The following is a 12,672-nucleotide window of genomic DNA, read 5'->3' as shown; positions in this document are numbered from 1 at the left end:
AGAGTACACGAATCGCGCAGATACACGCCCATGTTCATAGCGGGATTGTTCGCAGGCGCCAAAAGGCCGAAGCAGCCCCAACGTCCACGGATGGATGCACAGATAAAGAAAATGTGGTGTACACATACAAGGGGATATTCTCGGCCTTAAAAAGAAAGACAATTCTTACACACGCTACAACTTGGGTGAACCTTGAAGAAATGTGTTAAGTGACAAAAAGCTAAATACGGAATGATCCCACTTGTATAAGCTACCTGGAGTTATCAAATTAATACAGACAGAACGTTGAGCGCTGTTTTCCAGGGGCCGGAGGGAGGGGAGAAAGGGGAGCTCTTTTGAATGGGTGCCGAGGGTCAGTTCTGCAAGATGAAGTGTTCCGTGGACAGGTGGTGGTGACAATTGCATTAATATGGTCACTTTCAGATCTCCTATATTTTACCACAATAAAAACCAGTCCTGTGGAGTTACTGCCAGACCAGCTCGTCTGATGTCCTCTGAGAACGCAGGGGTCTGCACAGACCGGTGAGAAGAGCTGGAGCTCAGTTTCTCCTGCCTGCTGTGGCTTAGCTCAGCGTCTGTTTCGAGAGTCAGAGAACAGCTTTGCCAAGATGTGCTCTCTGTTTCAATTCTCAGCTCTCCCATCTCACGCTAGCTGGTAGCAGAGCTGCCTCGGACGTCTTCAGTCTCCTTGGCTTGTTTGTTTGTTTGTTCCTCTTTACTACTGAAAGTAGCAGATTCGAGATTCCAACCCAAAGCAGCCATTGTGCTCAGCCTGGGCTTTTCGGCAACAGGGCTCCTGTAAAGGGTAAAGCAGGTCTTTGAAAGCTGCAAAGTCCATTTGTCCCTCATCTCTAACAAACACAACTCAACAACATCCTCCGTCCCCCGCAGCGATAAAACACACCAGTAAGTATGGCATCGTCGGACCTCCGGGACCACACAGACAAAGGGCAAAACAGATAATATGTAACACAGTCAAGTGTAGGAAGCATGATAAATTCTAGAAAACAAATAACTCTATGCCCACATAAAGTATCTATATAACTGTGATCAGACCAGCTCACATTTGGTTAAAATCCTCTGACAAAAAAAAAAAAAAAAAAAAAAGAGCCTCCTTTTTTGTTGAGACGGGTCGAGACGTATCCTACTTAAAATGGGAACACTGCCGGAAACGTAACACATTCACTTCGGCTTCTCTCAAGTATAAATATGGTGTTAGAATCTCTCCTAAGTGTAGATTTAGATCAAGCAGGGCAAGACAGCAGAATAATTCCTAACATACGCACATAATTTACAATCAGGGTCAGCAAGCTTTGTCTGTGAAGGGCCAGATAGTAAATACTTCAGGCTTTTGCAGGCCCTACACCGCCAACGACTCGGTGTCGACAAATAAGCGTGGCTATATTCCAGGAAAACTTTACGAGTGCCGAGATGCGCATGTAATATAATTTTCACAGGTCATAAAGTATTATTCTTCTTTTTAATTTTTTCCAACCAGTTGAAAATGGAAAAACCACTCTTGGCTCTCGGGCTGTAGAAACACGGGGCAGCAGGGCGAATTTGGCCTGCGGCTAGAAGTGGCCTCGCCCTGCTCTCGAGCCTGGCTTCTCAAGCTTGGCGGACAGGACAGGCCGGTGCATCGGCCCCACCCAGGAGCTTGTTAGGAATGCAGAGCCTCTGGGGCACCTGGGGGGCTCAGGTGGTTAAGCGGCTGCCTTTGGCTCAGGTCATGATCCCAGGGTCCTGGAATCGAGTCCCACATGGGGCTCCCTGCTCAACGGGGAGTCTGCTTCTCCCTCTCCTTCTACCGTTCCCCCTGCTTGTGCTCTCTCGGTCTCTCTGTCAAATAAATACATAAAATATTTTTAAAAAGAAGAAGAAGAGGAAGAAGAACAAGAAGGAGGAGAAAGAAATACAGACCCTCCAGCCCCCCCGCCCCCGCATTTTCAGAACACCCGCTCTGTGTCTGGTCTGCAGAGTCCAGTTGGAGGAGCACTGGTTCAAGGTCTCCAAAGCCAGGCTGGTGAATCCCGGTTCTATCATGCGACTTCCCCGAGAACTGACCCTGGGGAAGTTCTAACTTCCCTGTGCCTCAGTTTCCCATGCACAAGGTGGAAAGGATAGCCTTGTCTCCCTCAGCATGACTGTGAGAATTACACACACACATACACACACACACACACACACACAGCTTAAACAGCATTTGTCACTACTATCACAAAATCTCACATTATGTGACAGTTGACCCTTGAACAACGTGGATGTGAACCGCGCAGGTCCACTTAGGCGTGGATTTTTCCCAATAAATACCATCCTGTACCATGATGTGTTTTCTCTTCGGTCTGGTTTTCTTACTAACATTTTCTTTCCTCTAGCTTACCTTATTGTAAGAGTACAGAATGTAGAGCATATAACATACAAAGTGGGTGTGATTGACTATTCATGTTATCGGTACGGCTTCTGTCAACAGTAGGCTGTCAGTAGTTAAGTTTTGGGGGGAGTCAAAAGTTATATGTGGATTTTCGAGTGCACTCCCACATGGTTCAATTTCCCAACCACCATGTGAGACAGGCATGGTTTACCCCACTTCACAGAAGAAACTGTGGCCCAGACAATTGGAGACACTTGCCTAGGGTCACAAAACAAAGGTCCTTCTGGCTCCAAATTTAGTCCTGAGGCTAATGAAGGGTTCAAGAGTACAGAAGGGAGCTGCACTCCCCAGGCGCCCGGCTCTTCACGTCCAGGGCTCCATTCGAACCCCAAAAAGCCGCTTTGCAGCCCGTGCCCCTCTTAGACCCTGGCACCCCAGGTGTCCAGCACTCCAGCTCTGCCACTCAGCGCTCTCCCTGACCGGGACCCCAAGTTACCCTTCCATCCAGTGACATTTATCTTCCATTAACTTGCATAGTGTTTTTTACAACTTCTCTTTTTAGTTATAGACTGTAAATTTTCTCTCTGCTGAGTCTTGTAGCTGACTGACTATTTTTCATTATATTTGTAGGGCTCAGGGAAGGAAAAAAAAAGGCAATCCCTTTATTTGAGAATCCTGACATTTATTAGCATAATAAAACTCTCAAGATGAAATTGCAGTTTTTCCAGACAGTAATTTCATTTGCAGGACCAACTTACAAGGAATTTATTTTAAGGCTAGGTAAAACTGAAAATATATGAGACATGCAGAAAGTGCAGGCCCCAAATAAAATGAAATCAATGTGTTAGGCATAGAAAACTTAGCTGTTGTCTCTCACATATTAATTAGGGTTGACAGGAACAACAGCTTGGGGGCTCAGGTTCTCAACCCGGGTTGCTCGGCTCTCCAAGTGGCTTCTAGTGCTTGGAGTAAGAACTTTCTTCCAACACCTTGAAAATCATCACACCATATTCCCCTGCCACATCACCGCTAAGCCCGAAATAATTGTTGCTGTTTCTGGAGTTGGTATCAGCATCGCCTCCCATTTAGACTGAGGTTTCGTATTGCTCATTTAACTGACCCACCAAAAGGAATAGAAAGAAAGAAAGGAAAAGAAACTAGTGGCAGCCACACAGGAAATCTTCTTCTCAGGAAGCCTGAGCCTTCACGGGCTGAACGCCTTGAACAAAGTCACAGAGTTTGTAAGTAGCACAGCCGAAGCTGAAATTCGGTTCCTCTGAGGCTCCTAGAACAGAAGAAGCCTGATAGAAGAAAATCTAACCATAATCGGTTATGGTTTGAAAGCACTTTAGCATTCAAGAAGCAGGTTTCCCCTCTTCTCACTGGCTTACTCATTCGGGGGCGCTGGGAGAGAGCAGAGAGAGGCCAGGTTGCGAGGCTGATACTACCGAGCACATTTGTATGATGGGTCCTTACGCTGGCTTCCCTCAAAGGCAGAGCCTGCCGCAAATGCCGATATGCTGCCATTTAATGCAGGGGTGCCAGCCCGGGGAGCAGGAGGGAGAGGAAGAGAAGGAGGAGGGACAGACAAGAGGGGGCGGGCCTCATGATGATGAGATGCTCAGTCCTGCAGGACTGTCTTCTCGGAGATCACAGGAAGAACCGCCTGTCAGCACAGCCCCCCAGCAGGAGGAGGGGGAAGAAGCAATCTGCCAGCTGCTGTCTCCCATTGATCCGAGGTTCCCCGCGTGCAGAATTAACTGCCCTCTCTCGATGGCTGGGGGGTATCTTCGGCGTCTGTGGCAATAGGAGATGGGGGTCCAAGGCACCCCATGGGGCGAAGGGGCATGGGCTCATCTCACACGAAGCTGATGGACCCGTAAGGAAGAACAGAGTCCATGCAGAACGACTTGCAGTGGTGGTGACCAGGGTGAAGAAAGGGGCCAAGGATGTGAAGAGTTGGGAAGACAGGAGGTGAAGGAGAGGAAAGGATGTGGGATGTAAGAGATGTGGGACATGACTATCAAGTAAGGTACACCTGTCCACTGGCCAGGCTCAGAGCCATCCCTCCTTTCACTCCCACCAAATATGGTGCTGCCAACATTAATATACTAGGAAGTCCAGGGTGGGGAGTTGAACCAAGTCGGCTTGATTCCACTATGATATTCCCACCATAACATGCTGTCTCTGCGTATGTCCATAAACATGAGAACCTGAGTACACACCAAGATGCGATCCCCAAGAGCTGCTGATGAGTCACTGGAAGAATCTTAGTGATATGAAAACTATACTCAGATTAGACTCCAAGGGACCATCATTTGGGTAACCTGCACCAAGAAGGCCAAATCCTAGGGAGCCAAGGCTTTCTTGGATTTTTAATTCATCCCATGTTTTGGGCACATCTATGGGAATACAGGAAACGACTGGCTCAGTATTGCAAAACCGGGGTCAAGATATGCTTCCGGGACCAAGGAGGGGTGGCAGGAGAAGAAGCAAATAAGGAAGGCAGGGCAGTATCAGTTGCCTAATCTAGAAGCTGGGTCTTAGAAGCCGTAAGTAATTATTCCAATGATAAAATCAATGAGGGCAATAATGTACATCATTAAAGACACAGCATCTATATTTTCCATATAAATCCTTTGCAATATTTCTTCTATACTTTCCAGGACTTTACAGACAGAACAGGTAGGAAATAACTTAATAGAAAACATTGCTGATTAGTGTTGGAAGACTTCCAGAAGAACTGCATTCATTCAACAAACGTTTATTGAATGTCTACCATAGGTTTATATTCAGAGTTAGGCAATGGAATTATTTTGGATTATTAAAAACATGACCCATGTGCTCTAGGAGCTCAGCTTAGGGTGGCCATGGCAAATAGGCTTCATTCTCTGAAGTCATAACTAAACTCTTCATGAAAGAGTTGCATCAGCTATTAGCAATTTCTGTCCTGGGCATCAGGATGGGGACCAATAGCATATATGCCATATATTTCATATTCCTTGAGACATACTAATCTACTTAATCCTCTGGATAGTGGTGGATCTTCCAGAAGGCCATAAGGGTTTGAGCTGGGAAGTTCTTCAGTTGAATTCAAAAAATGAATGCCCCAAGAAGTCCAACGGATAAGGGGGAAAAAAATCATTCAAACAACAGATGGTAGTCTGGTGGACTGTCCCTCTGTCCACAGGGTTCCTGCAGCAGCTCTCCCCCTGAAACAGTGATAATTTCCTCCTAAAAGGAAAAACAAAGAGGAAGAATTACTTATAACCAAGCCAGGGAAATAAACATCCACCAGAGAGAGGCCAGTTCAAGATAGAAAGTCTATGAATATGTATCTGCCTCCTCCTCACTCAAATTTATAGAAATGACAGAAAAAAATCTGCTTTTAAAAAAGAAATAAAGCCATATTGGGAAAATGGAAATAAATCCAATACGGGAAAATGAGAAGGAAGGCCATCAACAAAGCTAAATGTTAAAGAACACTTGAAAACCCAAAGACCTACAGGATGAGATTGTCAGAGGAGCAAAGGTGAGGCAGGGGCTGGAACAAGTATCAGAGGGACAGGCTGGGGAGTCCCAGGGGGCAAAGGTCTTTGCCTCAGGCAGAGGGGAAGTGAGGAGAGGCACCGCCCTTCATTGGGGGCCAAAGAGTCCACAAAAGCCCAAACACTCCCATGCCCAAAAGATGAGCTACTCCCTGTCAACTCCAATGCTTACAGCATGGAGAGTATGGATTTGGGAAACAGGGACTGTATCCATTGATGGATAAACAGGAAATTCAAAGTTCAGACATACCTCGTAGCTCAAACGTATACATACTTAAGGGAGATCATCCCCATAAAAGAAAGACACCAAACTCAACCATAGAACTGACCCCCAAGAAAATATCAAGTTTCTAAAACAAACTGAAAGAGGTTTAAAGGGATGGGTATTCATCTCCTCAGCAGAATGAGAAGATAAATCATCTGTGAAATAAGAATGGGCTATTATTTATGGGGCACCCGGGGGGCACAGCCCATTAAGCATCAGAATCTTGGTTTCAGCTCAGGTTATGATCTCAGGGTCATGAGGTGGAGCCCTGCATCGGGCTCCACGCTCAGCTCAGAGTCTGCTTGGGATTCTCTCTCCCTCTCCCTCAGCCCCTCCCACTCGTGCTCACTCTCTCTCTCTCCCTCCCTCCCTCCAAACAAATAAATAAATCTTAAAAAAAAAAAAAGACTGAGCTATTATTTTTTTAATTAAAAAACCTGTAAATGAAAAGAGTGCCCATTTAAATAAAAATAAAAATTTCAATCGAAGACCTGAGAAGCAGAATAGACATCACTAAAGTTCAACTGAGTTCCTGGAAGAATTGACATGTCAGTAAGAAAGGAGACATCTATGTAGAAAATGGACAAAAGATAGGAACGGATAATCCACAGAAGAAACCCAAGTGGCCATTAAATATATGAAAAGATCCTCTGTGTCACTAGTAATTGGAGAAATGCAAGCTGAACAACAGTGAGACAGAGCATCTGCCCATCTGATGGGAAAAAATTAAAATGACTGATAATCCCCAGGGTTGGCAGTGGTGTGGGGAAACAGCCTCATCGAGTCTTGGCAGAAGCATGAATTGGCACCACATTTGTGGAGGGCAATCTGGCAGATCTTTTCAAATTAAAATGTGCATCATCCTCTATCTGGCAATTCCAGTACGACAGATCCATCCTAGAGAAATACTTGCAGCTGTGCCCAAAGGGACATAGACAAGCACATCCCTGAGGCCCCGTTGGCGATCACGGAAACCTGGAAGCTATGGAAGTGGCCATCCTCGAAAAGCACGGGGCGCGTGTGAGGATGTGGCTGGTGCATGTAGTCAATAGAAGCATTTCAGAAACAGCCAACATCCTGGTAACTTACAAACGTCAGCTGTACTCTTTCAGCCCTTTACACAGGGTATCTCAATTCAACCGCCCAGGGACCCTAAGGAGGTGCGTGCTGTTCTGAAACCCATGTTACTGAGGAGAAAACTAAAGCACAAAAATTTCAGTAGTTGCCCAAAGTCACACACAGGAATGAAGTTGGGACTTAAAACTTAGCAGCCCGCTTCCAGCAACCAGGCTTTGAAAAAATACACTGTATGATACATTGATCCTGCAAAAAAATTGCTGAGCTATTGGTAAAGAACTGCCTCTGTTTAATCTCACCCCACTATCCTTATTTTTTAGAATTCCCGTGGCAAAACTGGTATATTTCAGTTTTTTCTGGAAAAGCCTATCTTTTTTTTTTTTTTTTGAAATATCCATCCTATTGGTATATTTGTTGGATGGAGAATTGCATTAAATTTATAGTTTAATTAGAAAAAAAAAGAATTGTCCGGTTTATGTGGCAAATAGCAAAACTACGTACTTCCTCATGTACATAAATTTCTGTGTTAATGCCTGGGAAATACTTGGATAGGTACATGGCAAACTAACCCTTCAAGGTGGAGGATGGGAAATGGAGATTTGAAATGGACCAGGCATTCACCTTGCATTGTACTTGATTATTCTTAGAATGTAATCATAAATTAATTGTGTAATTAAAACTTTAATGTATACATGCTGGCCACCAGATCTCCACAAGGGCATAGGTGAACTTCCTCTTTAGTGTAAGAAACTACATTGGAAGTCTCCAACCCTAGATTTGGAAGAGAATAAAGACCTTCAAAAACATCTGTTCTAACCTTCTGACGCAGGAACCATAGCAGAGCATCTCTGAGAGATGGACCTTTTCCCTGTGCTTGAACACTTCCAGGGACAAGAAGCTCATCACTGCTCAAAGCAGCTTATGCAGACAGGGAAACCAGACAGCATGGTACAGAGGAAAAGGCACAATCTTTAGAGGCAGATGGTCTGAGGATTAACTCCTGGACCTCATGGTGCCAGCCATGAAAACTTAAGGAAGCTAGTCAAGCTCCCTGGCTTTGGTTTCCTGATCTGTGAAATGGGACTAGCCTGCCTCCCTCACAGAGCTATCATGAAGAGGAAGCAAGAACATGGATGGACGGTACTAGGCATGATGCCTGACACAGAGAAGGTGCCAATATCCACACATGCCCTCCCTTTCTCTTTCCTAGAGTTGTTAGAAAGTTCTTTCCAACGTGGGTAGAAAACTGCCCTAAACTTGGTTAGTCCAGTTTTCCAGGAGTCCTGTCCACCCAGTGTCTAGGTATTTGTAAACAGATAATTTTCTATGTGTTTTACTTACAAGGTCAAGTCAAGAGCTGTCCCTAGAGCCCTGAAGACATCACATTAAGAAAAAGCAAAACCAATCCAAGAGTCCCTATGACAGCAAAAACCCAATGAGACGGTCCAGGAAGTCTGAAATTTTCTACAGCTGCAAAGCTCAGGTAGATGGGGAACGACCACAACTCTGTCTCTCGGAATCCCTCTCCCACCCTTGGGGTTCACAGAGTTCCATCTTTGGCTTTCTCCCAGTTATTACTGTGCTGACAGCCACATTAACACTAAAGTTGCTTCTGTCTACATTTATCATTTGGAAGGCAACATCTTTCCTCATGAGAGGCCTACAGTAGGGAGACAAATAACAAAGAGAGTTCTGGAAAACAAGAATTTCCACACCACTTCACAGTTACAGGGTGCTGTTATAGACATTACCTCATTTAATGGTCATGGGATCTGAACTATTATTTACATCCATTTGCCTGGTTAGGATGGTAAAGTTCAGTAAGGCTAAGGAACCCGCCCAAGGCCACACACGTACCACATACGTACGCATCCTTGTAGTTGAAACAAGAGACAGGGTAACTCTACTAGAAAAGCTTCTCAAGCCACAGGGTGGCGGCTAGGCTTCAGCTAACTCTAAAAGCTATGGGAGGCCTGGCTAGAATGTCCTCAAGCAGGCCATCCTGGGGATGAGTTCCAGGTGAGCTGTGGGCTTGGACAGAAGGTGCGTCAACTAGTCCCTGAGTGTTGACAGTAGGGAGCACTCAGATACTTGAGGTGAGGAGAGGCTTAGGGACCAGGGTTGGAGGTGCCTGCATTAGTCAAATGGGAAGTCAGAGAGAAGAACAGCAGGCCCCGGAGCCTGTCTAGACAATCTCTGCTCTCTTCCACCCTGATGTTCCATATCCCTGTGATCCTGCGGACCTTCTGGGGCTGCCTGCTCCCTCTGCACCCCATCTCTTAGAACATCTGCAGCCTGGTGCTCCTTCACCTCAAGTCTCTATCAGTCCTATTTCCTGACCAGCACCCCCTGTGAAGGATACCTTGTGGAAATCAATGAGATCAGTGAGCGTTGCGTGGCGATTGGGGTCCACTCCCAGGAAGCTGTAAAAATCCCCAGAGGCATCCACAAGAAAGTGCTTGAACCCTTTCTGCAGGCGATAGGAGAGGGTGTAACCCCAGATTTTCTCACTGACCCGGACCAAAAATGCTCCCTCTGTCATGTTCTCGAGGAGATCTTCTGCAGCTTCTCGGCTAATAATTCCTGGTTTAAAAAAGAAAAAAAAAGTCAGTAGGTCCGGCAAACCTTTCCCCTGACACTCTCCCCGACTCATCCCTGCCCCTCACCCTCCTTCCATGGTGTCAGGAAAGAGGGGGCCTCGGGAGCTGTCCAGCACTTGCCTCATTCCACCAAGGACCCATCTTGGCCCAGAGCGCCAGCTGTGAGCCTGGGGGAAGAGTTTCTACTAGGACCTGAGTTTAGCACACTTTCCTCCAAATTAAGCCACACTAATTTGGATTAATTGGGTAAGCAAAGAATTAGCAATGAGCCAGAATTAGAACATCTATCGATTACAAATACAAGTCAACAAGCACGGCCCTGTGGAGAGCCTTAAGCGTCCTGCTTTAATGACAACAGCAGAGTGACTTACGATTAGTACCCCAGTTATCTTGCCAGTACCCATGAACGAGCACCTGAAAACAGTAGGTCCTCTCAAGAAGTAAAAAGACTTCCTCCGTCCACTTGTGGGCATCGGGAAACAAGCTCAAAGGACAAAACTTTCTCAGGTTCCGCAGTCCTTCACAAGCATGTGGTTTCACCACAGTATGGAAGTCAGGTCTGGCCCTGGAGTTGATTATTTGTCAGTGACAATCCCCGAAAAGGCTTTTAGGGAGCTGCTGTCATCTGGATAGAGCACAGGAAGCCGTGTGTGGGGGGAGCAGCCTCGCAGGGCAGGGCAGCGGGGAGAGGGCGGGAGCCAGAAAGCCTAGACGACCTACTCCACCTGCCTTCATCTGGTCTACGTGATGTTCAGCCAAGTCCTCAACTTCTCCAGTGTCCTCTGACATTCAAGTGATCATCTTACTCCATCTACATCAAGGGCACATTATGACTTTCAAGTCAGACAAAGAATTTGAAAGCATTTCATAAACTAAGAAACAATGTGGAAATGTGGGTTGCTGTTATCATCATATTTGGGGGGAGAGGAGAAACACATGGTCCTCTTTTCACACCCACTTGTTTACCCTCTGCTTACATTCAGTGGGATCATTTACTGACAGTCACATAGCGAAGGGGTAGAAAGTAGCTGGGCTGTTGGTCCTTGTGACCCTGAGAGGCATTGCACACCATGACTTCCCCCCCCACCCCCAGGGGCACCCTGGTGCCATGCTCAAGCTTTCCTGTAGGCAGTCCCTGCTCCCCACAAACCCCTGCCATTGCTCTCCTATTTACAGGGGGTATGCCAGGACTTCCTTTGTGCCCAAAGCAGAGAATATAGAGGCCACCACACTGTCACATGTCCCCCTTTTAAAGACAGCCAACACAATTGGGGGTCACCTCTGTCCTCCTTGCCCAGAACTTATCAAGAGGCAGTCAAGCGAGCCACCCTCTCCCCAGCCAGGCTGTATAAGTAAGAAACCAGGGAGAAGGGAGGGGGAAGGAAGCAGGGAGCCCTTCTATCACAGAACACCTGAGGAATCGTGCACAGTTCCCATGTAGGCAGAAGGATGCACCCTGGGGCTGCTCCGGGGAGGATGTTAGTGCCTTCAGCCAAGGAAGCAGTGACAGCCATAAGAAGACCAAAATGGCCACCTGGAATCTGTCAGAAGTCTCAGCACCGTCCCTCACCCACATCCCTGCCCCAGAAGACCTAGACCCTACATGGGGCTGGGGTGGGGAGAAAAGTAAGAGGAGACAAGAGTAGAGTCAAGGGCCGGGAGGAAAAAGGACCAGGATATGTGGCCCCCACCTCCACTCCACCCACCTTGAGCTAAAGCCCAGACCAGACTGGAAACTGGGGCAGAGCGAATTGTTGCATTGGGCAGGAGAATGAACAGTCCCACTTGAATAGGTCTCGACTTTTAATATCTGAAAGCGACCAGTAACACCAAAAGGACAATGTCATGTGTCTGCCATCTAAAACTTTGAATAACCTCCCTGGACTCTAGCAGAGCCCAGCCTCGGGAACGACAGACACTGGGCTCTGGGACCCCACACACCCACCACTCTAGGCTCATTCACTCACTCACCTCATGCACCGTTGCTGGCTGCTTACCACAAGCCCTCCTTGCGCAGAAGCTGCATGCCTGTCCCCAGACCCCTTTGTCCCAGCTGACCCTGAATCCTCCTCTTCTCCCCTGGGAAGCCCAGGCTGCTGGTCACCTACACTCTACCTTGTGCAAGTGAGAAACAGATGGCCCTCTGAGTGGTGGGATTCAAAAAGTTTGCCTCTGTGGGCCCAAACGGCCAAGCTCACATTTCTGCATTTCAATTCCTCCTCCCCGTAACCAGCCCCCTTGGCGGGGGTCCCTTTATTCAGTGTGCAACCTGCTCCACCCTACCAGGAAATCATCGCTGTCCCAGGAGGCTACGCGGGATACCCACCTATGAGCTTTCATACACCCGCTCAGATGCTGCAGTGTGTTGTAAACAGCTGTGAAGGGCTCGAGGACAAAACTTATGGCAACTATGGGAGCGCGCTCCTCAGGCCTCCCTCAAGAGAGTCTCTGCTGCAAGGAACAGCGTCCGGAGCTGACAGTCCCCAGCTGCTGCTCGGATCCACCGCTGAAGCGTGCTCTCCCCCGGCTGCTTCTGGCACAGGAGGTACAGGACCCAGTGCCCTCAACTCAGAGCACAGAGGGTTCTATGACTGAGCATGAGGCTATGGAAGCCGCCATTCCTACCCAGGGTGGGAGGCCTCTAGTGAGCAGTCACTGCCCTGGGGCTTCCCATCAGCCAGAGCGAGACCGTCCCTGAGCTGTGCTCCAGTAGCAGGCTCTTCCTCCCAATGACCCTTCCTTCCCGCCCTCCCTTCATGGGTTTCAGACCTGCACCACGTCCGAAGACTCTCCCCACCTTCACCTGCTCCC

General features: G+C 47.5%; 1 protein-coding gene across 2 annotated transcripts in view; it reads right to left on the bottom strand.

The window, feature by feature from the left end:
• Nucleotides 1-4,938: 4,938 nt before the first annotated feature.
• The window catches only part of SH2D4B (SH2 domain containing 4B), a 59,217-nt gene continuing 51,483 nt past the window's right edge, over nt 4,939-12,672 (bottom strand). For both annotated transcript variants that reach the window (XM_034662787.1, XM_034662788.1), the window contains exons 6-7: nt 9,624-9,844; nt 4,939-5,605 (exon numbers count right to left, since the gene is read on the bottom strand). In XM_034662787.1, coding sequence (XP_034518678.1) covers nt 5,513-5,605; nt 9,624-9,844 — 314 coding nt within the window. In that variant the 3' untranslated portion in view covers nt 4,939-5,512. The remainder of the gene's footprint in view (nt 5,606-9,623; nt 9,845-12,672) is intronic.

The sequence above is a fragment of the Ailuropoda melanoleuca genome, chromosome 6, assembly GCF_002007445.2.
Source record: "Ailuropoda melanoleuca isolate Jingjing chromosome 6, ASM200744v2, whole genome shotgun sequence".
Taxonomy (NCBI): Eukaryota; Metazoa; Chordata; class Mammalia; order Carnivora; family Ursidae; genus Ailuropoda; species Ailuropoda melanoleuca.
Note: the sequence above shows the minus strand (reverse complement) of the source record. Positions and strands in the feature narration are given on the sequence as shown.